General features: G+C 49.2%; 1 protein-coding gene across 1 annotated transcript; it reads right to left on the reverse strand.

Moving 5' to 3' along the window:
* Positions 1-1,080: 1,080 nt before the first annotated feature.
* cecr2 (CECR2 histone acetyl-lysine reader) lies at positions 1,081-27,644 on the reverse strand (the record flags this gene model as incomplete). Its single annotated transcript, XM_083667255.1, has 17 exons — positions 1,081-2,945; positions 3,493-4,381; positions 4,502-4,663; positions 4,892-5,271; positions 5,905-6,031; positions 6,278-6,369; positions 6,520-6,557; positions 6,680-6,809; positions 7,782-7,938; positions 8,109-8,198; positions 10,553-10,713; positions 10,856-10,914; positions 11,131-11,214; positions 11,539-11,666; positions 12,946-13,129; positions 14,878-14,972; positions 27,525-27,644. 17 exons carry the CDS (start codon positions 27,642-27,644, stop codon positions 1,081-1,083), a joined length of 4,761 nt encoding a protein of 1,586 aa, XP_083523381.1.
* Between the last annotated feature and the right edge of the window lie 18 nt (positions 27,645-27,662).

The raw sequence follows: 27,662 nt of genomic DNA on the forward strand, positions 1-27,662 counted from the left end.
ACTCTAGAGGAACTCATTCCCTGTAGAGATTCTAAAATAAATATGCCTCTCCTGTCTGGATCCACGAAGAATGCTGCTCCCCATCTCCTAAGCAGAGATACTGTCCAATGCATTGAGAGCGCAGTACTGACTGGTGCCCCATGACCAATACAACAGACCAAGACAACAGACACTGTGAGCCACTTGACCGGGGAGAACAGGGTTCCACCGTGGAGAACAGGGTTCCACAACACTGTCACATTTAAGGGCTTCTGACAGGGGAAGCACAGGCAAACACACAGGTCATTATAGCGGATAGATGATATGCAGGCACTGCTTTGTTTACACGTTTTTGTTGTTGTGTTCTACTGTTACCTGTAATGGAAAAAGAAGAAAGAATAGCTTCAGGTATACCATCATCAGGAAGTCTCTAAAATTAAATGTAATTCATTATCACATTTTGGATTATGGGAAAGTAGGATTATTAAAAGTCTAAAATGACTGGATATCACTTACCCTGCTCCGATGGTCCTTCTCAGACCCCCTTGCTTATTGCTGGGAACCAGGAGACCCTGTACTCATCATCATCTGCTGCCTGCAGGGTCCACAAGAACAACATCATTAGAAACATGCATAGATCCTCTTCTCATAACATGAGCATGAACAGGGTTCTCCCCAAAGAATGTAAGAGGGGCGCTGTGCCACCTTGTCAACTAAATACACTTCTAAGCAAATTAAACTGATCTTTAGTAATGGTAGACTAACATTGTTGTTAAAAGCAAAAGCGTTATTATATTCCTCAGTAAATTCAGTGTTTTAGCGCTATTTTTAGTGCATTTTGGCCTGAATAAACAGTCGGTTTTAATAATGAAATCCAGAGCCACCTTGCTCAAAAAGCCTGGGGAGAAACCCTGATGAACATTGAATGTTATGTTACTTTGTGTAGTTTTAAGGCACATCAAGTAATGTGATTAGTGAATGTTTTTGTGTTTTTACCCAGAACTGAATAAATGTTGCTAAATAGATAATCCTGATTGATACAAAATCAATTAAATGAAGCAGCTAACAAATTAACAATTAGAATCAGTGACACAGTAACTCTTACCCTGGGTGGAGGAAGTGGTCTGGTGCCAGGCCTCTCTGCTGGACCATCATCCCTTGGAAGTGTCCCCCAGCCTGGGGATGTCTGTACATGGCCATGCGCGTCTGCCCCGGGGGGAAGGGCAGGTGCTGGGGCCTCTGCAGGGCCTCCATCAGGTGGGGGTGCGGTCTCTGAGCTGCATAGTGTCCACTGGGGTAGGGCTGGCTGGGGTACGGGGCTCGTGACATCATGTGGGGGGGTGGAGCCCCGCCCTGCTGCATCCCAGGGTGCACGGCACGGGGGTCATACAGAAAGTTGGCCATGTGCTGGGCCGGCTGGTTGCTGCGGCGACGGGCTGCGGCATTGTGGCTGTCCAGGTCCAGGATCTCTTTGGGGCTCTCGGAGCGCTCAGAACTCTCCTCCACCCGGGCAACCTTCACTGGACTACCCCCCTCCCTGCTCTCTACAGGGCCTCCATGAGGGCCAGCCTCGGGCAGGGGGCTGGGGGACATCAGGCTACCGTTGGAGCCCTCAGAGCCCATAGGGGACATGCTGCTGCCTTCCTTCAGACGCCCGTTAATGTTGGCACTGGCCGCAGGCAGGTAGGCGTTGGAGGGCATGGGGTGGCGAGGCTGGTACTGGGTCCTGTGCCACTCCTCAGAGGGGAAGCCTCCTCTGCTGTTGGCCTGGGGCTGAGGGTAGAAGTGTTGCTGCTGGTACTGGGGGTGGGGGTACATGTTAGGGTGGCCTGGAGGATGCTGCTGTTGGGCCATGTGATATGGGTATGCAGCTCCTTGCTGGTGGTAGGTGGGGTAGCGGGCAGGGTTGTGGTGGGCGCTTATGGTCTGGGGCATAACCTGGTTTGGAAAAGACTGGCGACTTGCAGGGGGCATGGGTCTACCCATAGGTTGACCATAGTGTGGATGTCGAGGACTGCTCATGCCATATTGGGCCATGGCTTCATTCTCCTGGCCCTGGGAGTGTGGGGGCATAGCTGGGTGTTGAGCAGGTGATGGTCCCCTGGGCCCCTGCCTACCCTGGGTGCTACCCAGCTGTGTCTGTGGCTGAGGCTGAGGCTTTGGACTGAAGTCCTGTTGCTTATAAATGCCGTTGGGAGGTCCAGACTTCATCACGTTGGGGTTGCTGTGCTGCTGTGGACCAGAGCTGCCTCCTCCAGAGTCCCTCCTGCTAGTCGGCTCACTGGGCCTCTGGTCTCCATGGTCTGCTGGGCTGGGTTGGGGGGGCAGCTGGGGGGCAGGGTGGCTGGGGGGCAGGGAGGTGAGAGGGGCAGGCTGTAGGGGGCCGGGCTGGGCACCTTGCGGAGCGCTCTGTGGCATCCCATGCATTGGGCTCGGCTGTGGACCATGTTGAGGGGTGTTCTGAGAGTTCTGCTGTTGGGGGTTCTGGAGCATTTGTTGAGCGGTATTCTGATTGATATGTTGAGAGATGTTCTGTTGATGTGCATTCTGGGTCATTTGTTGATGCACACTTTGAGGGTGAGGGGCATTCTCTACGATCTGCTGAGAGGGATTCTGAGAAACATGCTGTGGAGCATTCTGGGAGTGAGGGGCATTCTGGATGTTTTGTTGAGGGACATTCTGGGAGTGAGGGGCCTGGGGGGTGTTGTTGGGGTGTGGGACATTGTCAGATTGTGCCCTGCTCTCTCCCTCCTGGTTATGGGTCTCTGAGCTCTGTGGGTGTCCCTCCTCCCCCTTCCCCCTCTCCTGTGATCTGCCCCAGTTTGGAGCAGAGGGGCTCTGCATGCCCCCACCGCGGTGACTGGGATGCTCTGTAGGACTGGGGACAGAGGGGCGCTCATGCTCATCTGGGACAGGGATGGCTCGCGATCCCTGGTTGTTGGTCATTTTAGGCTCCATTGTTGACCCTGTGAGGACATAGAATAGAGTTAATTAATAATGAGACGGAATTGGTGTTTTAATACAAGGCTGTTGATGAAACAAAGATTTGTCTTGTAGAACAAGGTCTCAGTGAATGCGATTACATGAGCTCTGACAGACAACGCAACAGCTGCTGACAATATGTCCTGTTACATTTCCTGGCACGGACTCAATGCTCTAATTAATTGATGTTCACAAATTAACAATAACAATCCTTGATTAAATTTGTTGGTTAAAGTGTTCTGCTCCCAACATCTAATGACAAATCAGAATGTCTTACAGTCGCTTCGGCAATGAAATGTCATCTTTCCGTTCCACCCTCAAAGCAAGTAGCTAGGCACTTCACTGAACTAATGAATATTTAATTTGTCACTTACTGTGAAAAATAATTAAAATCAAACTAAGAGTAGAAGGGAGGGGTGGATTTCGCTTCTGAAATAAAGCTACACTGGTATTGAATTTTAGAGGTAAGAGAACTGGGGCTGATTCAAAGCTTAGAGAGAGCTGAAAAGCAGCAAAGAAGGTCATGGTTACCTTTGGGCTGCATGTCTGTGTGATGGGCAGGAGGCTGAGGCTGGTTGTCTGGGCCATTGTCTCTGGGAGGACGCAGCAGCTGAATCTCAGGAGGGGGAGGAGGGGGGTGCTGTGTGGGGTGAGCTGGGACACTGCCAACTCCCTGTGGGGCCGGGGGCTGCTGCTGCTGTTGCTGTTGAAAGTTGCCCATGTGCTGCTGGCGCCCAGCAGAGGCAGCAGGGGGTCTGGAGGAAGCAGACAGCTGCTGCAGGGCGATCATCTCTGGACTATCCAGCATGGAGGCCAGACGCGGCCTGGAGGAGTCCTGGGGAGGCATGGTGGGCCGGGGGGCCATGGGCCCCGGAGAGCTGACAGTGCTGGGCATCCTGTACTGGCCGTTGGGCAGAGGGTGGGGGTGAGGGTGAGGAGGGTACCCAGCAGGCTGCTGATCTGGCCAGGGTTTAGGGCCGGGGGCCATGGGACCTCGTGGAGCACCATGGTTGTAGTGGTGCTGGTTGGCCATGTTCTGGTCCTGCTGCATCCCAGGCCCACTGGGCCTCTCCTGGCCTTGGTGGTTCATCCCAGGCCACATGTTGGGCATGCCCATCCCCGGAGGGCAGAAGCCGGGGTAGCTGTGTCGGGGTGGGATGTCGGGGCCAGGGTATCTGTTTCCCATTGGGTGCATGGTGTGGCCTTCGGGGTGCTGGCGGGAGGGGTACATTGTGCCCTCGGGCGGGGGGGTGCAGAGGCCCCCAGACTGAAGGGCTACAGGGCGGGGGCCCAGGGAGGGGCCGTGGGTGGGACCCATGAAGGAATGCTGCTGCTGGTGCTGATGCTGGGGCTGGAGATGTCGATGTTCTGGTCCCATCTGGTATCTAGGGCCAACGTGATGACCGTCTCCCATATGATGCTGTAATAAAGAGTATGTATCACTATACAGACATATGGTCGATAGACTATAAAACATATAATATTGCTCAGCTTGAGCACAATGAAAGAACAGAAGATTTAGTGGTTTGCTCAATGTTACCTGCATGTTGAAGTTGTGAGGCATGCGGTGAGCGTTGGGGTCCCCAGGCCTTGCCATGTGTGGACCCTGACCAGGGTAGGAAAAGCGGGGGTCCATAGCCATTCGCTGGGCATACATGGGTGGACCAGGAGGACCATGGGGACCAGGGGGGCGCTGGAGATGCTGAGAGAAAAACATTTAAAAAGTCTCAAGGATAATTATATTTAATACATTAAATAAGTATTCAACTATACCTTCCCTTTCAGCTGATACCTATATCTTCCCTTTCACCTTCATTGATTGACACTTTTCCTGGTCATATTTGATCTCAGAGTTTTGGGGGGTTATTTATGGATTATTGATTAATTTCAAGGACTAAACAAGAAACATTAAGTCAGACTTCTTCATTACCTGCTGTGCTGGGTGGTAAAGGTTGGACCTCATGTCGTTGCCAGGGTGGGGGTGTCCATGGGCCACGCCGTGGGGGTGTGAGGGTCCATTGGTCCAGTGGGGGGGTGGGGGCAGCTGGGCAGGCTTGCCCCCCTCCTCCTCCATGGGGGTGCTCCCCTTGCCCCCGTGGGGTGTCCGTTTGCGCTGGACCTGCTCCGTGGCCCTGATCAGGCTCTCTGGCCCTGCCTGCTTATGGCCTTTGCTGCGCCTCTTCTCCTTGCGCTCGCGGTCCTCGCTACTCACGTGGAACTCCTCGTCCGTGTCGCCGTCCTCCGACGGGAAGTGCTTCAGCAGGGCTCGGCTGAAACAGCGCTCCAGGGACTCCGCCATGATGGTGTACTCTGAGAAAACACACATATACAAGCACACAGAGCTCGTTCATCTGGTTGGTTTAACACACACACAGGCGCGCGTGCGCACACACACACACACACACACACACACACACGTTTCATCTGCATGCCATGCGTACACATACAAACACTCCTCTGTTCTCAGGCCAGCGCTGGCCTGGCTGGCTGACCAGGTCAGAGGGCCACGGTTGACCCCTGCACCCCCGTGCCTCTCCCCCCCCCGCCTCTCCTTGGGGAGTGCATTCAGACGGATGGATGGCTCCAGACAGGGGGCTTAGGGGCTGGAATGTCTCTCTGGCACTGCAGGGCCCGGGCCCGGTGCTCTGGAGCAAGGCTCAATCACTCCCCATTAATCACTGTCAAGACTGCCCAGGCCCCGGACCAGACCAGCTCTGCTCTCTTCCCTAAAAGCATGCATTCTCTCTGCTTTCCACGTGCACTTACTGAAATGGATTTTTGGATCCCACCATCGATCATAAATCAAGTCCAAATTCATCACTAAAACATTTTGTACATCTTAGTGCTAGAGACATTTTAAGCACCATATATCTTGGAGTGGGAAAAAGCATGAGGTTTTGGTAAAAAAAAAAAAAAATTAAAAAGGGAGCCAAGTGTATTTACCGCTGTCTTCCCCATTGTACTCCATGCAGTTCTCGAAAATAAGCTTGACATCTGAGACAAACTCCTCCTTGGCAATGTAATCCCCTTCGTTCAGCTTCCTCTCAATGGTGGACAGGTCCATTGGAGTCTGAGGGACATCAGGGAAAACAAATGACAACATGATCAGGATACTTGGGGGCGTGAAAGCCATCAAGTCATTATATCAATGGAATTTTGCATGAACATTTTTTATTTATTTATAATTTAGTCTATGACTGCAATCTACCAATAAATATCACTACTACCACCATCATATGAACATGTTCAGAAGAAGCCTATTTTAGCCGTCCAATTTCCATTCCTTTACATTCTTTTCTCACGTTCTCCATCTCACCTGAATGATCTCATGGTAGTTGGGGGCGTAAGATTCATCCACTGGCTCCATGAAGGGCCAGGCATCTTTGTGGGCTTTCAGGGCCTCCAAGACTGGAGAGGAGAGAGAGAGTGAGAACAGAGGAAGCATCCTGGCTGACTGCCAAGCAACGCGAGTCATTCTACATCTTCAGCGAGTAATGTAGCCTATACACTGTACATGTTGAGATGGTAGAATGATGATCGACACGGGAATGGTCTTACCTTTGTACAAAGCAGTATAATCATCATCAATTTCATAGCTGAGGAAAAAACAAAAAGAAACAAGTCTTGAGTGGAGACAGTTTGGTATGAATTTGACAACTTTCCATATCGGAGACTAGTGTTACAGGTTGAGGCACGGCGGTGGATGAAAAGCACGTACAACTCTTTAGTCCTGCGCGCGCGGCGTATGGGCGAGTGGGGCTCCAGGTGCAGCAGTTCGGGGGGTAAAGCTTTCCCCTGAGACAGCAGCCAGGCCTTCTCCTCTCGCAGCTTCCTCCGCCGTGCTCGCTCTAATGGAGGGATGGATGGAGGGAGGGATGGAGGGATGAGTGAGAAGAACAAAGGAGTGACAATTAATGACTCAGTCGACAAACAAGAAGCTGAAGAGTAGCTAGTGTTTCCCCCATGGCCTCTTATTAACAACGGTTTCAAGGGCACCTGTTGCCCATGCGGCCGCCTGCTGTTGACAGCGTCAATAGAAACCAGGCCGACATGAGAGGCTGGAGGAGCAGGGCTCAGAGGAGATGAGTGACTCATGTGATTCATCGACCATCTTTAAACGCAGACAGCATAGTTGATCAAAAGACACAGAACAGAGAGTAGAGGGCAGTATATCGCTTTATCTTTCAACATGAAAGGCTGCTGGCTGCCTCCCTCCTGCGGTGAGGATTAAACATGTTTGAGAGAGAGGCTTCCACACATGCGATCCACCCGAGACTCCTGCTCCACCTCCAGTCCTGCTGTTCATCAATAATACATTAATGAGAGTCCTCCATTGGAGCACAATCACCCCTTAATTAACCCTTGACTGATGGCATCAGAAGGAGAGGAGAAGAAGACAACGCCTGTAATTAAAAGGGGCTGAACATTCCCACTCCCAGTCAGAGCCTAGTGTTCTGCGATACATGATTCACAGCCAGCCAGGGCAGGGCACAGCAGATCATTCAACGGTAAAACGGGTCATACAAATCAAGAGGTGAGTGCGTTTGGTTGCCCTTCAGAATTCATTATGTCCTTGATCACAGTCTAATGTCCTGAGCCCCACACTTCCAGAACCACTCCCCTAGTCCCTACGCCATAGACACGTGTAGATCTGAAAGGATTGGACAGGTATAAGCGAGATGGTAGTAGCTATCCTCTGTCGACTGACATGGAATTTTCACCACCTTGCTGATCCCAATCCAGTGCTATCAGATCTGTGTCCGAGGTCGTGGGGGGGCCAGGGGTTGAACATGGACTGGGCCCCCTCGCGCCCGACTCACCCTCCACAGCTTTGACCCTCTCCAACTCCTCCCTCTGTCGTTCCTCCTGCTGCATCCTCTCTTCCTCTCGGCGCTGTTCGGCCAGCAGGGCCTGCCTCTCTCCCTCCTCATCCCTCTGTTTCTGCTGCTCCACCTCAGCTATGGCCTTCAGCGTCTCCTGTACAGACAAACACACACAAGATACCATCAGTCTACTGCGTCTCTCAGGGCGCCCCTGTCTGGGGATGTGACATGCATTCATATCCATCATTCACATACATGCATTCTATATACGTACACACGTACACACGTATACACACACACACACACACACACCATTGTTCTCACCTCCTCCTCATGGGTCATGCGTTTCTCAGAGAGGCGGTAAGAGCTGCGTACTGGGGTGGGGTCCAGCAACCTCTGCCTCTGCTCCTTCTCCTGCAGACACACAAATAATTAAGTGGTTTAGTTATTAGCACTTGTTCTCTCTCTCTCACACACACACACACACACACACACACGATTGTAACGCAAGTAAGTAATGCGGCCACATGAGCCAATACTCAAGCGGGCCCAGGGGAATCCATAGCTCTTCCAGAGGAGCCCTGAGGAGGAGAGAGAGGTCACATGCCCCCGGGCGTTCAAGGCTCTGCTCCCCCTCCCCCGACTGGACTACCCACCACCACCACCATCCCTCTCCCAGGGGGTCACAGCCTAATCAAACAAATCAACCTCCCCCACCCCATGCTCTCCATGACATCAGTAATCAGATGTAGTGATTAGCACTAAAAGGGGAGAGGGGTGTGGTGTGTGTGTGTGTGTGTGTGTGTGTGTGTGTGTGTGTGTGTGTGTGTGCAGGCAGGCCATAGCATTGCCACTTGGTGAATATGGAGAACTACACACTTAAAATGGGTCATTTGTAAGTGTATTTTCATGTCTTACTTGTACAAATGTGCTCACGAGCGGGTCTGAGTTTAAGGAAACTATAACCCTCTTAGAATTCTTCTTGAATTACCTTTGATTTAACAATGACATTCTGCTTTACACATGTTACATAATGGGGGGGGAAAAAACAACATCGGAGTCCTGTAAGCCAATATCATGGAATGGCCTTTGTTGATCCTGTCAGAACACATCAGTGGAACACTAGCAAGGGATGCTCTGATCTGCCAGCAGCATGGGGACAACGTATAGCAAGGCAAGACAGCTATACATCTACTGGGCATGTGGAGTAGCCTATGGCAACCCAGAGGGGCTGTCAAAGACAAAGTGCTGAATGAGCTACAGCCTCACCCCCCCCTCCCCCATCCCCTGTCCACAGTCCCTGCACAGCACCAGCAACCCCCCACCCCCCTATCACCCTTCACCCCCCCCTCCTAGTCTCTCCAACACCGGCATGTCCCAGGGCTCCTCTGCACCCCTCCCTGCATCACAACCAACAGCACTTAATCCCACACAGAAGATGGACTGCCTCTGGTGTCGACACTTAAGAGGTCGAGAATCCTGCAGCACAGCAGGCCGTCAATCAAGGCTGAGGCTCCATCCCGCCGCAAGGTGAGCCAGCCAAGCGCCTGCCTCCTGTCAGTGCTGAATGAAATGGCTGTGACAGCCAGAGAAGGGCTGTGGACTCTGTGGGCTGCAGAGCGGCTACATGCAATTCCCAGGGAAAAGGATGCCTGCAGTGTACTGCTGGACAACTGCAAGAAGGACGGGGTGGAAGCCAGGCGGGGAGCTGTGAATATGAACAGATACAGCGGGCAGGCATACTGGGCGTGAAGGACAAGACAGGACAACATCAAGTAACCATTAGAGAGTGACCCCCATACCGACGGAACGGCCAATGGGATTCTAACCGTCACAGTTCATGGAGACAGGCTGTATTGGGTTTCTATAGCAACAGAGACATGATTTGTTATCAGACTAGGGAGAGCTAGAAGCAGGTAGGCTGGGCCTGGGGGATAACAGCTTGCTACCAACAGAGAGCTCCCCCGGCAACAGAAACAGTCTCTAGGTAGATACAAAGACAGTCAAGAGACTAAACAATACACATTTTAAAGCCTTCCCATTTGACTATTCCAAAAGAGCATTTCCCTCTAAAAGGTAATCAAGAAACCTAGGGTTTTGACAAGAAGAGTTTGAGTCACAGTTGAAAACACAGCGTTTTACATTACCCCCTGAGGTGCGTCTCACTGCCCAGAAGGATGGTAAGTGACAAATGAGCACCCCCCCCCCAGTCCGGACTGCCTCCTATCCGCTCTGTGCAGCTGCTACAGACTCCTGGCGTAACACTACTCTGCTCTGGTAAGTCAGTCAGTCAACAGACAGACAAATAGACAGACTCTGGGCCTGAGGCTCCCAGCTCATGAGCTGGTGTTCAGTGTTAAGGCAGGGCAAGCAGGGACCAGTCTCCCTCAGCATACCTGCAGCTGCCCCGCAGACTCTATTGCCCAACGCCTCCTGGAGGCGGCCATTTGAGACCAGTGTGTGCCGTTACATCACAGAGATAATTTAGAATCCTTCTGGTACAATCTATGAGTTACATACATTCTTATCAGAGCTCATCAGCCGACAGACGCACGCTGATGAATTCAGATCCTCTATCTTTCTTCAGGCCTTAAGAGCCCACACGTTCACCCCTCATAGATTCAACAGCATTGGATCAGTGTAAGCATTTCTTTTTGTAAATGCAGGATGGAGAGTGCAGGACTATCCACTTTATTCAGCATTAGTGTTGGAGTGAGGCGAAGGGTGACAGGTGACAGTGAAAAAAGACGGAGAGGCAGCAGTCTGACCTTGTGCTCGATCATGCTGCTGATCTCGGGGAGGAAGTTCTGGCTGATGATGCGGTGGAGGTGGCGGTCCTGGGGGGACGTCTTGTCCTTGATGCTGTCGGCCAGGCTGGCCCACTGTTCCTCACTGTCACACACCAGGGACCAGGCTCCACGCTCACGATCTGGGAGAGGAGGAGAAGAGACAGAGAGGCAGACACGCTCAGAATAATACCAGTCAGCATAAGTTCATCATCATCATCATCATCATCATCAAATCAGCCAGATGAAGGATTCACACTAAATAGTTTTCTGCTTTCTGCTCACCTGAGCCTAAGTGCACACCATCCAGTCCATTCTCCTTCTTCAACTCACTCTCCACCTCACTGAAACACAGAGCACAGCCCATTCAGTTCAGTGCTGCGTAACCTCCAAAGCATTACTATGGGACTACGGCTGCAACACACATTTCTTTTGGAGAGGCTTTGGTGAAGTGACAAGTTTCCGTTGTAACAGATGGACAAATAGGAGCGGATGGTGTTTTCTATTGATGTGGGACCACTAAAGAGAGCCTGAGTGCTGCTGACTGCTGCCGGTCTTACGTTAGCCGGATCTCCTCCAGCTTCTTCTTCTTTGGTGGTCTTCCCCTTTTCCTTTTCTCTGGTGGTTTGATCTCAGGGGTTTCACTGTACAGACATCATAGTGAAAACACCGTCAAACTTGGGCCTTTTACCACAGTAACTATTATTAGGAACAACCCATGTAATTTCACCTCTAATGGGCTAGTAAACGTAGTAACATAGTCATTACTGTGTTTGCACTCACTTACAGAATATAATGAGCAGTGGGAAGTAGTACTTGTGCAGTATACTGTGCTGATGGTATATGGCAATTAATCAAGTTATCCCACATAGTTACTCATAGGATTGATGTCTATACAATGTAAAGTGCTGCCTACATGTGTCTCAGGTGAAGGCAGGTGTCAACAGGGTGTGGTGCTGCCAGCTTACCTGAGTTGTTCCGCTTTCCTCTTTACCGGCTCCTCTTTGTACATGCGGGTACCATAGAAGTACCAGTAGAGGGCACCGCCCCCATCTTGCCCCAGTGGCTCCACGCGCAAGCTGTCCGCATCGAGGCCCTGTGATCCCCAAAAAAATGCATACATATTTTAGAAATACATGCAAGTACCTACGATATCAGGTTAGATAGTAGGGCTTCACCCTGACTGCACAGCTTCGCAATAATTCACAGTGACTTCTTCTCTATGCTGAACATGAAACACAGTGATGACAGGCCTCAGGCAGATGCAGGCCTGTGGTAACAGGTAGTGGTAGAATTGTATGTTGGGGTATGCCATCAACGCTTGATTTATAAAAATAAAAATAAAACAAAATAATAAAAAAAAGGGGGGGGGCAAGCATACCCCTTGTTAGATATAAAAATATAATCAGCAACTTGCACAAAAAGCACTCTTTTCTCTCATAATAATGTTGTACAGGGAAGGTGGAGCATCTCAGGAATGCTCCAAGGATTTGGTGTGTGTGTGTGTGTCCAGCTGTCAGCAGATGTACAGTGTGTACGTGTAGGGGAATTAATTATTGTTGGCTGGCTCTTACCTGCTACATGGCAAACTAGGCTAATTTAGTCTTTCATGCCAGATTTAAGAGTCTGGCAAACATTGATTTTAGATGGCTACAGGATGGAAGACATTATTTTCTTAGGGTGGACTATACCTTCAAATTTGGCTGTATCCCTCTCTGACCAGAATTGAACAAGAGGTTGTATGTGAATGTGTGGGGAAATTTGGAATATGTAGAACATTATAATAGTCAGAAGAAAATGTTTTTGGGTGAGCAATTCCTTTAAGATTTGACTCTAGGCAGAGATGTACAGTAGTGGTAAAAAAAACAACTAAATGAGCTCAGTTGGGTAAACCCGGATACCATGGTTTGAATGGCTGGGTAAATCCTAATGCAAATAACATTGACCTACTGTAGCAGACAAGGTGGGTAAACCCTATTCAGAACTGAACATTTAGCAGCTGTCAAAAATAATCTCCCCATGCCTCAAGACCCCCCTAGTAAAAATCATTGGAAATTGGTAGGCCTACCCTGTTTACTGTGAAGTATTCCTTCAAATGTGACTGGAATTGACAATTTAGCAGCTTTTTTTTTTTTTTAGCAGATTTCAACAATATGTGGAAAACATATAGGAACTGAAATATAGCCAAATCATGGAAAAATGATTTAGGGTGTGAACTAGCCTACCGCTTTAAAATGTGGCTGTATTCTTTTCTCAAATCACCAGAATTGACCATTTAGAAGCTGTTACTCCCCCTCCCCCCACACACACACCCTTTGTCAACTTGCCAATTCGACCCCTGGTAACAGGTGTACTGTATGTGTAAGTGTATGCACCTTGAGCAGGTCAAAGACGTCAGCGGCGTCCAGACGGTAATCACAGAGCCTGTGCAGCAGCTCCACCTGTGTCCTGGGGGGCTGCTCCTCGAAGGGCCCCTGGCGCAGGGGGTTGGGTTTTCCCTCCTCCAGCTCCCAGCGATAGTTGATGATGTCGTCCAGGTAACCACTGAACGCCTGGGGGCTGGGGGGTGGGGGGGAGAAGGATGGCACAGGGGAAAGAGAGAGAGAGAGAGAGAGAGAGAGAGAGAGAGAGATTAGTCCCATATGTCTCCCCACACCCTACTAAAGACTCATCATTAAACTCTGAGACAATGGTTGATAAAGAGGTGAGAACAGGAGGGGTGAATAATAAGAAAACAATATCTTAACTAACTACAGTGAATTCTGTTGGGACAGAGTAGTCAATGACCCCCATACAAGGTCTTCCATTACTAGAGAGTGCAGTGCAATGTTTATTACCTATTAATTTACACTATCAAACGCATTAAATGTATTCAATGTTATTCATTCATTTCAAATTTATTTTTACTGCGAGTCAGAGGTCAAAAGGAACACGTGTTTGGTATTGATACAAATGTAGGCAATTAAAAGAAATGCTTATTGTGTGATGTTTTGACAAAATAACAACTATCCAACAATGGTCTTAATACAAAGGGGTTTTTCAGTCCATTGGGGTCCAACAATATGGCGAACGCTATTCATTCACTTGCAAATGCTGTCCTTAACATGTGCTTTGTAAAGCCAACGCAAAGGCCTATAATGTCTCAATTTCAACTGGCCCTCCATTGTAATAGTGAGGAGGAATGAAACAATTCAAGCCACCTTAGTGGGTTCTGGAGGGGGGGAAAAAAGAGCAATTTCTTTGAATCTGAGTGGGTTGGTATCATTGTTCTAAGCTGGAGCTGGTAAATAAATGTTGGTTCCGGGTCAGGTCTGTCTGATTAATCTGAACCCCTTCAGTTCCTGCTCAGATGCACAGAAACAAGGGCTTAGGCCAGGGGTGAGCACCGACGCAGCCACAGAAAAGAAAAGAGGAAGAGAAGGGGAGGAAAAAGGGAGAGAAAATGGCTTATCTTGAAAGAGCAGAGCAGTGTGCGCTTTCACACAGCTGCAGGCCCCCCACTACCCCTTCTTTTTCCATCCCCTTTCCTCTCTCTCTCTCTCTCCTTTGCTAACACCCCCTGCCCTGCCCCAGCCCCCCCCCTCCCCAGCCCCCCCTCCCCAGCTCCGCCGGAGCGTTTAACGCGTGCGGATGAAAAGGGCAGCTCAGTGAAAGGCCAGAGCCGAGCAGCCGGCCCCCGGGATGCCAGAGGCTGTCCAGTCCAATAAAGCCGGTTGTCCTGTTACCGCCTGTCTGAGTGGGGAAACTGGATCATTCCTGCCCACCGAGTCACAGGCTGACTGGTGCCCTCACTCCCCCCCCCCACCCAGTGGTGCTGAGGATGGGGCGGGAGGGGTAGGAAGTGGGCAGGTAAAACCCTCCCTTCACCACACTACACTCTCCCTTTCTCACACTTACTCATCACAAAAGTGTTTCTCCCCATGGGAAAAAAAAAAAGTATCCCCAATGCCAGCCATTCCTTTGTGCACACTCATTCTGTGGCTATGTCTGATTTCAACGTGGAACCACAGGACCGTACCGATTCTAAATGACTCACCAACTCAAAGCCCGTGACTCAAACTTCCTGCGCACTAAAGGCAGGCCCGTACGGGATGTAGAATGTGGAGACTACGTGGGGAAGATGGCTAGTAAAGAAGATAGAAGCTATACGGGTCTGACTTTTCCGAGGGTGGTAAGAGAAGATAGCCTAGGCTGTCGTGTGTCGTGCGAGCAACAGGTAGGCAGTCGCCTGAGGATGAAGGCAGGCAGGCAGGCAGGCAGAGGGAAGGATGAAGGACGAACGAGGGAAAGCAGAGGGCACTACTTACGTAATGTCGGTGCGCTGGTAGCATCCCTGCAGCAGAGAGGCGAGGAGGTCAGCTAGAAAGTCTATGTCCTGCTTCAGTAGGGCCTCCTCCAGTTCCTACCACACACAGAGAGAGAGAGAGAGAGAGAGAGAACAGCAGGGGGAGAAGGTCAGACATCACACTGGTGTAGAGTTCTACTGAGGACCAGGTTTTAGAGCACACAGAAAAGATCAGATGTGAAGGCTCCATATAACATTTAAGGGTTGCTATTCGTCACAGCTCGGCAAGCCGAGAGAGCCCAGACCGATACTGACGCCTTGGAGTAAAACGGTAGGAGGTAATGTGGATTTAAGGTTTCTCAGCCATAGTTGGACACTTTCAATGAAACGGGAGTCCTAGTAGAAAAACTTTGTTGAAGTGTGGATATTGGAACTAGTAACTTATATTGTGAGGGCCGTGGGGGGCCAAAACAAAAGGTAGTAATTCAACTCCATCGAGTAGAACACACAGGACAACCAACCGTACAGACTGTGTTGTGTTTAGGTTGTGTAGTAAACCTTATTCCAGTATGTGTGTGCGAGTCTGTTGGTTAGGTGTGGGGAGTATGGGGGGAGAATTCTCATGTTCTCAGGAGTGAGTCCTTTCTGTCAGCGGTTGGAGACGAGGTTCAAGTTCAACCCTGACCCCTCTCCTGCCTGGCATTGTGTGGGGGCCATTGAGGTTTTATGAAGCGGCAGTAACCGGGAGAGCAAACTCTAAAGCCCTGAAAGAGCCAAGGAGAGACGGCAGGCAGCAGGAGCCTAAGGCCACTGCACAGCCCCGCCCCCCCCTCCTCTACTGACCAACCCAGCCACAGCGCCCCACACTGCTTACCCAGAATGCTCTGGTCTCTCCCCGGGATACCCAAAGGCCCTCGGCTACAGAGCAGTGGAGGGAGGGGAGGGGGGTGTGAGGAGGCTGATAAGGCAAAAATGCAAATGCAAAGTGCTCCATCAGCCAAGTGTCCATTTCACTTCACCCCTTTCCCAAGATGCAAAGCAACTCTTCAGAGCATTTGGGCTATTCCCCTTTAAAAAAAAGAAAAGAAAAAAAAAGAAAGAAAGAAAATAAAGAAGAATCTGACTACAGCTGACCGCCACTTTTCTCACCCTCTCACTCAGACAACACCTCTGCTTCCCCCACCACCACCCGCCCCCAACCTCCGAAAAGAAAAAGCATGGTGACAGTCCAAAATTAACTCAAGGGCGAGGAGGGGAGGCCCCGTTTCATTGTGCTGCTCCGCTCCTCTCAGCCTGCTGCAGATTGCGGTTCCCTCTCTAGAGAAACCTTAGTGAGCACCGGGGTCACTGGGGGTCAGCATACACACCTCCTGGTTGCGGAGAGGCACGGAAGCCAGGAGCCACCAGTCAGCAGGATGAAAAACAGAGGGAGCGAGGGGAAGGAGGGAGGGGTGGGGAGACATTGAAAAACAGGATAAGATGAATGGTTTCTGTTCAGGGTAAAACTCCAGATAGCCCAGGCAGGCAGGCAGGCAGGCAGGCTACTTCTCATTCATGCCACAACGCAACAGAAACATGCCAGAGGACCTAGCCTGGCCTAGCTGATTCTTATCTGTCTTCCAAGTCCTATTATTCACAATGCAGAGTTCATTAGGCTTCTTGAGCACATTTTAATGACCAATTTAAAAAGCTATTGATCAATCTGCTCACGGTGGCAAATGAGACAGATTCTAATGGATCTACAGAATAATTCAATATGTAGAGGCTGGGAGGGGGAGCTCACTCACAACCGTGCGAAGGCCTCTGGAGTGAAGTGTTGGGAACTACAATAACTGCTACTCACCGCTGGAAATGATCTCAGTGTATGTGTATACGTCTGTAGTACAGTATGTGTGTCAAACTAAGCCACCTAATCAAAAAGCACTTATCTAAACTCAGTTCTTTGTCTGTGTTTCTTGTTCTGTCCTAGAACAAGGGACTTAGAACAAGGAATCAAATCACAGTATCAGTGAGATTACACATATGCAGGAGCATGTGTGTGTGTGTGTGTGTGTCCATGTGTTATCCAGAAGGACTCTGGTTCAGATCTCATCTCCCCTTCCTCAGGACAGAAAGGACAGTGAGATCCTGTGTCACGCTCTGCTCACTGGCACTTCCTAGTCCCCTGACAGACAGACAGCCCCTGGGCCGGGGAGAGAGAGCAGAGCCCATCCATCAGAGAGGGCTGCCTGCACTTTGATCACACTTCAAACCTGGGGCCAGCCAGGGGAGCAGCCCAGCCCAGCTCAGTCCGAGCCCCAACCCCAGCTCAGCAGAGTAGAGCAGGCCCTGGATTAGCACCACCCCGCTCCACCTTTGAAGTGCCACTCGGCAGCTCAGATGGCAAAGGAGGGGAATTAATGTGGTGTGTGTGCCCTTTCTTCAGCTTGGCGGTGCGGCGGATGGATCCCTCTGAGAGGCTCACCGTTAACACACACTTGGCTTGATTAAGGGCTGTGAGGGACACTCGCTGCAGCTGGAGCTCTCTCTTCTCCCCCACCCCCCATGGCAGGGATCAAACACAGCAAGGGCACGCCCTGAGGCAGGCAGGCAGGCAGGCAGGCACGCACACACACACACACACACCTTGCAAAGCATAAGAGAACACTTGGATGAGCTATATGCCATAATGACTCCAAATCATAGAGGTTGTGGACATCCGGAAGACTAGTGGTCACTAAGGTGGCAGCTAATGGAGGATCCTAATAAAGAACAACAAAGAACAGAGGAAGCTTGACAGGCTTATCACAAAGGCCCTAAACTTGACAAAGCAGGCTATTTCACGCTCCTTCAGTGAGTCAATGCTTAGTCAAAGGTGTGTCACCGACCTAACCACCACTAGGCTAAGCCCTGCGTTGCTACCCCCCCCCCCCACCGGGAGGTCTAGTTCTCACTGTCAGCTGAGGAGACTGTGTGCTATGCCTCAGGTGTCATCAATGGAGCCTTGCACCTGGTCTACAGAGTCAGAGAGGTTGAGTTCTGGCACTCATAACGATCACTGACTCTCACACACACACACACACACACACACACACACACACACACACACACACACACACACACACACACACACACACACACACACACACACACACACACACGACTTCAGTTTGTGTGCCTCTGCCATCAGGCTCTTGCGTCACTGAAAAACACCCACACGCTTCACAAACATTTGCTGGATTATATAAAGACAGACTCTCTGTCACGTGTTCAAACAGCAGGTTGCATGAGGAGCATGAAGCACCTAGAGCCTACTGCTCCACAAGCAAACAGATAACCCAGGTGGAGCCAGGGCAGCCCAGGCCAAACCCCAGTACCTATTCAGCCAGCCCCTTCCTCTTCTGGGGCTGACCATCTGACAGAGAGACAACTGGCCAGGGCATGTGCTCTCCCTCCTAGCCTGATCCTCAAAGACAAACTCTCCTTAACAGACTCAACAGAACCAGGAGACTACTGGGTGCATTTGAAGATAAAATAAAATGGGCCCTGCAGTTGTCCCAATCAATGCCTGCCTGTGTCCCTCCCTCCAGACGTGTGGCTTTAGATATGGATTTGGCCATCTTTCTCTCTCTCTCTCTGTGTGTTTTCCGTTCTCTAGCAGATCTGCCTTTGGCGGCTGGAGAGGAGAGAGGAGTGATAAGCTGCGCTGCTGGATTTGTTACTCTGGTATCAGTGGCTCCAGAGCTCCAGCAGTCCCAGAGAGCCTGTGGTATCAGAGAGACTTGCCTCTCTGCAGAGCTTCACTGCAGACGTTCTCCACGCCACTGCCATTAACTGCGGCAGGCAGCTCCAGGAGGTTGTATCTAGAAAGTGGGGGGAGGGGAGGTCTGCCTTGTGTTGTGTGAAGGCTCTTCTTCTCGCACTCTCCCTCTACCTCCCCCACTCTCTATCCCTCTTAGCCTCCCCCACATTCCTCTCACATGGCTCCTCCAGGAGCCATCAATTGACCCCCCACCCCCCCCCCACCACCCACACACACACGCACACGCACACCATAACACAGGAAAAACACCCTCACATCCTGAGGATGTACCACTGACGTCCATCTGACAGAGAGAGCGTTAAGATGCTTCAGCCAGAGGCCTTCTCATTAGTAGTACTACAGACAGATACATAGTGAAGATGCGTCGACACCACCTAGCCTACACCTCATGGAGTATTCCTTGGAACTCGGGTGAGAGGTCCGCCTTCTCACACCTACTGCAGTTGGCTGTGATGCCCATTCTAACACATTCAAAACATTATAGCTTCCATGCTACCTAGCCAGGGTCTCCAATTGCCCCCCCCCCCCCCACGACTCAATAGGAGAGGCAGTCTACATGAAACTTTAAGACCTGTATATCATCTTCTATTCTAGCATGGGTTATCTGTCATGAGAGTAGGAAAACAACAAAGAGAGAGCACACACACACGTTCCAGGCTGAGTTTTATTGCAGTTTCAATGTCAGGGCCAGGTGTGACAGGTGGTTGGGCTGGGGGGGGGCCAGGGGGCCGGGGCCGGGAGGGGGGGCTGCTGCTGGACAGATACTTCCTGGGATGAAATCACCACAGAGACCCCTGGGTGAGGTGGATCATTAAGCACAGGAGATGGGAGGCCAGTCCTCTCATTCCTATACAGTGTGCGGGTAAACACATCAGCTTCCTCAGAGAACTGGAGTTTCCTGCTTCGCTGACAACCCAGTGGTCGCATTTCCCTCTCTCCCCACACACACACGGTCCATTAACATTTACCCTGCTGGCCTTGAGACGAAAAAGTATATAAAAGTTCCACCCTGACCAATGTGGTTAGAGAGAGGAGAGCGGAGGGAGAGGGAGGAATAGGAAAACAACATGAAGGAGATGGAAAAGACTAGGATTGGAAGACAAGACTTTATTGTCCCTTGTGAAACATTGTCCCTTGTGAAACATTGTCCCTTGTGAAACATTTGCCTTAATCTGAGGGCCACACGAGTCCATCAGAGAACAGACAATTTTTTATTTTATTTTTTTTAAATAGCAATGATGTCAGTATCTGATTTGATCCGTGGAATTTGGCTGTGACGTTTGAAACAACCAAGCAACTCAACAATGCAACTAGCAACTCAAGGACAAACAGACTGAAAAGTTGAAGTTAAAAAAATAATAAAAAGGACAAACAGACACGTACATACCTTTGTTGTCTCATAGAGAAACCATTCGCTCAATACGTAATTAGCGGATCCAACGGAACTCGTGTGGCCTGGGCTTTCTTCCCAACCACACGTGCCGTAAGTGAGAAAGGAGCAGCAGGAGTAAGTATAACAGAGAGAAGCAACAGGTGAAACTAGATCCAAACACGGCAACATGACTTACACTACACAAGCTGAGCTACAGTGAGAAAGGGGCATCAGTGCATTGAGCGAATTAAATATTTAAACGGAACACAGAGAATCAGTGTGTGACAGAGCCATTAGAACAATAACAGTCCTTCATAAAAACAGGTGATATATCCCCAATAACAACTGCTCCTAAGACTCAGTGACAAAGTGTATCTGAATCTGACTGAGTCTTTGTTTGTGGTACTTTTTGTGTACTGCTCCCTCTCTAGGCACCCAAGCCTGGCTCTGCCCATCTACACCCGCTCACACCATGCTCCTGCTCCTCCTCCTCCTCCTCCTCCTCCTCCTCCTCCCTTAGCCCCAGGTCCCACGTCTCCCCCAATCTGTGCCTCCCTCACAAACAGCCCCCCCTCCACCTCCTCCCTTTCCATGTTGTCTTCAGGGAGGAACAGAACAGCACCGCTCTCCCGAAAGATGCTCCGAGACCGAGTCTGAACGCCATCGTTTACGTCACACACTCTCTTACCTGCTCTGTGTGTGATGTTGCATCACACTGTATCAGCAGCACACAAACAAACAATCATAAGGTTTCCAGGCCCACTAAATACAGTAAGTGGTCTCTTGCTCTCAAGTAATCCCACTAGACCAGACCTGATTTGGAAAAGCTCAAACACTATTTACACTGTAGTCTGTCTACTCCTTCCTGCGTTCTCGACAAGCCAATAACAAGGGGAGTCCTTGAGAGAGAGAGCAGCAGTAGCAGTAGCAGCAGCAAGGGTAGAGGCCGCCCCAGCCCCAGCCCCAGACTGGAGACAGAGAGAGGGAGCCATGGGGAGCAGCAACAATGGAGCTGGCTGAAACAAACCCCAGTGTACGTGTCCCCCACCCCCCCCCCCCCCCCTAGCCCTCCTCACACACCCCCAACCCTCCCCAGCTCCCCATGTGAAACCATCTGATGCATGTACTGCTGCTCTCACTTGTCAATCACAGCTGGGGGAGGGGAGCGAGGGGGAGTCGGCTCTCACAATGTGGCTTGGTATGGTTGTTAAGAGAGACACAGCACATGTGAGGGACTAAGAATGTATGCGTGTATATGTGTTAATGAGGGGGATCTAGATCCTTGAGGGGTTACATGGGGCGTGAAAAGGGTTAGTGGTGCTTTGAGCTAGCGTGTTGCAAGTAAAGGTTGTATGCGGGGCTGTTTGAGAGGATGAGTAGGGGATGTTCTGGGTGTGTTTGTGTGCGTGTGTATGTGTGTATGTGTGTGTGTGTGTGTGGGGGGGGGGGGGGGGGGGGGACTCTGGAAGGATTCAGCTGAGATAGTAGGATAACCCAAACTGTTCTGATGAAAGGCTCATTGTTGTTGTGTGTGTGGGCTCTTTTCTCCTCCAAAGAAGAAAAACTAGCTGAGCAGGCAAGGGTTAAAAGTTAAAGATATTCAGGATGAAAGCGGCAACCACTGATCCTTTTCAATACATCAGCGTTCGCTGGCTGAAACATGGCCTGCTGACCCATCCCTTATTGATAGCACAGAATCCCAGTCAACGTTCACTTCCTCCTAAAATACCACAGGCGCTCCACTGAGGACGACCATCTCCCCTCTCTCTCTCACCACCTCCTCACATCAAACACCCTAATTCAACACAGACCCCAGCAGCACACTTTAAGTGACTGCTATCTACAACTGTAATCCACAACACTGAGACCAGAGCGGCTCTGGTGCCGTCATGAACCACCACTATGGATCTTTTTGCCTAATCCATTTGCTTTTAGACAAGAGGCGAGGGCCATGCTCAGCTCCCACTCTGCCAGATCTAATAGGACTAAATCTTCCTTTACAATCAACAGCGCCTGGCTGGGAAGAATAGAAGCCCCCCAGCCCAGACAGGCTGCAGCAGCACCCAGCCAGTCAGAGCACCTCCACCCTCCAGGGGGAAGGGAAAGAAAGAGCCACCATCTGGGGTTTAGTCATGGTGATGCCAGGGCTGGAGCTGCTGGGGCTGGAGGAGCTGTACTGTGCTGGGGGAGGATGGATGAATAAGGGCTATTCAGCACTGGCACACTGAACAGAACAGCAGACGAGAGCCCAGGTTGGGTGGGAATGGGAGAGGGACCTTGACAAAATGATAGGAGAGGGAGATGAGGAATCAGTAAGAGGAGGGGGGGCCTACCGGTTAGAAGGTAAATGAGTTGGATGAGAGAATGACACAAACAGAGCGAACATCAACCTGCATCTCTTCATTTTTTAGTTCACCGAGGTCTGCTAGGTGTGTTGAAGCTTTTACCTGTGTAGCTTAGCTCCGTTGGGTATGGTGCTCTCACGTGTGTTGGCCGCTACGGCCCTCCTCGTGACGGGCTTTGTGTTAGTCAGTGCAGAAGACGGCACTACAGCAACAGAAGCAGCCGTATTCCTGTTTCTCCTGCCTCCTCCAGCACTGCTGACTGGCTTTGTCAGTGTCAGCCCACTCTTAATCGATTCACCCTCAAAGCAAATTAGTACCCGGCTCTCATCCCTCTGCCTGTCTCAAGTTTAATAAACGGCCCCAGAAAGAGGCCAATTTCCCTCCCCGCTCCCTCCAGATAATATCAGACAGCTGATGAAGATGTATGGAAGCAGACATGATGCACCAAAACACCAGCACACAGACTGACACACAAGGAGGAGGAGGAGGAGGAGGGTATGCTGCGGACACTGGCAGTCCCTGGCTGGCAGCCCTGGTGAATGGTGGAGGGCACAGCCTATAAGAGCAAGTGGAGGCTCAGAGCACCCAGAGGCTCTGGGATTTCAGGGCTCATTTCACAGCCACACTGCCAGGAAATCAAGCGTGCTCCACGAAAACAAAGAACCAGGGGGACGGCAATGGCCAAGTCGTCCCTCGTCCGGGGCCTCTCTCTCTCTCTCTCTCTCTCTCCCTGCAGAGCCCCTCTCCCTCTGGCCTGGGGAGACTGGGAGGGAGCTGCTGGGGGCGACAGTGAAGTGTAGCCAGAAGAACAATGTGCAAGGAGCCGTTTTGTGAGCCTGCCAAGAAAAATCTCCATTATCAGCCCAGCGGAACCGTGGGCCCGGAAGAAAAGGGCCGCTCCACAACACCACCTTCAGACTGGATCACTGGGTTTGTTAATATCCAGTTGGTAGCGGTTTCACAGGGTACAAAAGTTCTGCTCTCAACAGTGACATTCATAAAAGGCCCCCTACAAAAAGTATCAGGTTTTTTTTCCACAGACTGCCACGGTGCATTCTGCCCACTGAGCCATTCCCTCCATCCTGAGCTCTTCTTACCAACTGATCTTTAGGACCAAAGGGACAAGACACATGACCCATGTAGGGCCCCTTCCTCATCTAGAAAAGGGTAAAAACAACCGTAGACCTAGTCTGTAACACTTTACCTTAGGTTGTCTCTAAACCTATACAGTAACACTGTAATTAGCCTACTCTGGTAACAACACTGTCTCCATCACTATGCAATTACAAAGCAATCACTAACCACTGTGTAACAGGCAACATTAATACAATGTTAGAACTGAATAATTACAGAGTTAATACACAGGCATAGGAACAACTTCACTAAGACGTGAACAAATAGTCAAACATTCCTTTAATGTTTTGCCAATCACTCACAGATCAGTTCCTGAAAATATGACATGTAACTAATAACCTTTCTTTCTACTCTCTCCAAACAAGTGAACAATCAAAGGGCTTGCAATACCCTTTCCTCGTCTGCCAATTCTGACACCAGAGGACAAAACCAGAATAGATTAACAAGGGGACATGTTTGTGACAGTTGGCTGAAGAGCTCAGTAGCCACAGTGTTGACCCTCCTGTCCATCCAGTGTGTGTGTGTGTGTGTGTGTGTGTGTGTGTGTGTGAGAATGTACGTGGGACAGAAAGACAGGACACAAGCCTCTCTGAGACATGCAGAGCACTGTGTCCACAATGCTGGACTGACGGAATGTCATGGAATGTCGACACGGAGACCAAGGGCTTGACTCAAATCACCCGACGCTCAATACCGGAGGGAAGCCTATTCTGTCAGGGGCCAATGACAGCTACTTCCTGCCTGCCTCCCTCCACCCCGACACTTAAGTAACCCAACCTCAATGCTCACAGATAGCGCTGCACAATAGCTGAGTGCCACTGTACAACCACTGAGGATTCACATGACTTGCATGTCAAGAGAGAGCATTGTAGATTTCATCATGTCACATACATAGAATATAGCCTAATAACACAGCCTTCTAAGAACTGGAACTAGTCTTCATTCAATGGATAATGAAACATTGCCCTGATGATGCATTGGCAAGTTTGTCTAAAAACTGGCTTCAAAAAAATAAACATCAACTGAAACCATTCCCAACCAGTCTGAGCCAAGATGGAGCAACTGGTGATTTTAGGCTACATTAGGGGAACACAAGAAGAGCTAGAGGGGGATCTATGAAAGGGCTTGGGCTCTGTTGTATCTGTCCAGTCAGACACACCAGGCTTTGACTCATCTCGGCTGATCAGACGTGGTCATACGATCACCTCCCAGGCAAGGCCACATCAAAGACACTAGATCCTCTTAGACCTGGATTTGTGTTCTATTTACTGAGCGAGCCACCTGCCTTTTTCAGCACAGCCGTTTAGGAGCACACATTAGAGCTAAAAACAGAACAAACCCAGCGAGGTACAAACGAGTCATCCACAAAGCTCTGTTCCTTTACACGCCAGGTAACACAAGGCTACACATTAGGATCAATCTAGGCACAAATTCACTGGTTAGGCTCGATTTGGGTGATTCGCTTGACAGTCTAGCGAGGACATACTTGTGCAAGAGATGCAAATTAAGTTGGCCGTCGACAATAAAGCTCAACAATGGTGCAATTAGGACACACCATTTCAAGCTCTAAGCTAATGGCCAACTGAGAGATGTCCTAAAGCCCTCTAAACAATCTACCGGTAATCTGGTCATGTGATGCAAAATGAAGATATCAGATTGGCTGAGACCATAATGTATATGCTCTGGTACAGCACTAATGACGAGTTTCAAAGGTAACAGCTGACACACTAGATATATTCACTAATCCTAGTGCCTAACCTATCTATTGCATGATTGCAAGAGCTTGATTATTTTAAATACTTTGACAACCATCGTACAAAAACAATATAATGAAAGTGTGGTGGTTAAAGTAATCTAGACTGCAATCAACTCTGTTGGAGACCTAGAGGCAGAGAATGTTTTTTTGGGGGTAAACCATAGCACCTATTCCAGTAAGAAGCAGTGGCAAAAGTGTTGGTCATCAACCAGATTGATATTGTTTAGAAAACATATTTGTAACATTTCATTTGTATCAATATTTTGTTACATAATAATACAGTAATTTTGTCAAGTGAAATAAGGAACTCCTCATTCCATTCGTCTACTAGCACAAACCGTTCGACTCCATTACAAAGCAAAACTAATGTACTGTTAACGGCAGATGTTAAATGGGGTTACTTGAGTAATTAGCCTACATAGTTACAAACAATCCTATAAATATTTCTCAAATTAATGACAGGTTGGTATAGACCACTTTCGCATCATATTAGTATGGGTGGTTCTATACTAGTGTGCGTTAACTTCAGAGCCGAGAAAAAGGTATCTACTATTGCTCAGAATACAATAGAGATGTGACCTTGGACAACCAGTGCCCTGATTAAGATGTCAAATATATATGAAGAAAAGTGTCATAAATCGGCAGCTTTGTGCTGAGCAACATCTATGCGACCAATCAGCTATCAAAAAATTATTTTCACTATTTCTATCTTAATGCGTCAGTCGATCCATCAAATAAGATGCTCCTCGCAATCCGCTACAGTGGATGCAGCACATGTGATCCGTGCCTAGTGATGCGGTTAAAGATGGATAAATCATTCTCTTGCAGAGGCTGCAGAGAGCGCACAGCGGAAAACCAAACTGTGCATAATGTTGTAATTCGAGTTGTAGAGTAACTGGACCTTTGCTTAAACGCGTTAAATCAACATAGATTTCACATCTTTAATTTATTATTTTTTAATTCGTAACTAGTCTACTGTAGTCATCCTTTCGCAATAGGCAAGACGCTCAACTTTCCTGGGAGTGATGCTTTCACCCTCTACCCCTCATCCAATAACAAAGCGATGCCTACGTGTGTTTTTTTCACTCCCGAGAGAGGTGGGGGTGGATGAGTGATGGGGACTGTTGATGCGTGATGTTGACCTTACCCATTTTCTTGAGCTAAATCCAATCGTTCTTCGATGGATTAAACAATATCTACAACCTAGAACTACGTACCAAAGTGGACATTGAGGATCAGCAAACTACTAAACGAAAATATAGCCAAGTATCCCGATTAAGATAACTAAATGGTAGTAAAGTTACATTATCTAACCAGGGGTAATACATCTCCATTATTCCCACAGTAAATTAGCCTAACGCGCCGAATGACAGACTCAAATTGAACCTTACACAACCCACTTCAGAAAAAAAAAAGCATTTTACAGAAATACACGAGCAAGGTTAGAGCAAATGAAACAATGCCTGAATGGAAACCGCTACCCTGGTTACTCAAGCCAGATGGCTTGCAAGACAATAAACTCGCAACTCTACTCTCGTCATGAACTTGACTTAATTTGGTGAAAACTTGCATAAGGCGTGAAGCCTATGACCTACAGCTCAAGATTAATTCTGAGCTAATGTATGATTTACTAAGTTATCAGGAGCTAGGGCAATAAAGAAACATGTAGCAGGTTGTATCAATAAAGAAGTTGGATCAGATAATAGGCTACACTTTTCTGTGATATCGTTCGGCCAACTTTGTTCCGATCGAGTTTGACATTTACTGCTATCAACATGGCCAACCACTTGCGATTTACTATGGTATGAATAGCGTGCTCCACATAAACAAGAGCGTAGTTTCACCAAATGAAAACAAACGTACCACATGGTTATGTCTCGCTGGCAACACTGTTATGCTGGATAATACAATACTGGATCATGTGTGCAACAACCTTGTCTGAAGATCAAAGTAAAAGCATTGACATAATAAATAAAAACATTTCCAATTATTTTGATAGTTACTTTATGGTGAGTTTTCAAACATTCTTAGGCAGCTACGTGGCTAGCAGCTAAGCTAACTTGGCCATCGTTAGGTAAACACAAGACAAGAGAAGTTGTGAATAGATGAGCTAGCCAGATAGCTAGCCTAGGCTAGTTTTACAAACTGCCCTACAAAAGCATTCTGTAAGTGAAGGCATACTGAAAAAAAATCAATATCTAACAAAAATAGAAAACATATATTCTCAAAATAAAAACTGTTATATTCAACACTTATTTACCTCAATTTCAAAGTCTGGTAGGTTGAATGCCGTCCTGAACAGCGAACAGAAGTGGGCTATGGCGGGGACTTCCCACCAAGACTGGATCTCTTCCACAGAAATTGTACATCCCTGGGACATTTTTGGACTAAAAAATGT

The sequence above is a fragment of the Argentina silus genome (assembly GCF_951799395.1).
Source record: "Argentina silus genome assembly, chromosome: 3".
Taxonomy (NCBI): domain Eukaryota; kingdom Metazoa; phylum Chordata; class Actinopteri; order Argentiniformes; family Argentinidae; genus Argentina; species Argentina silus.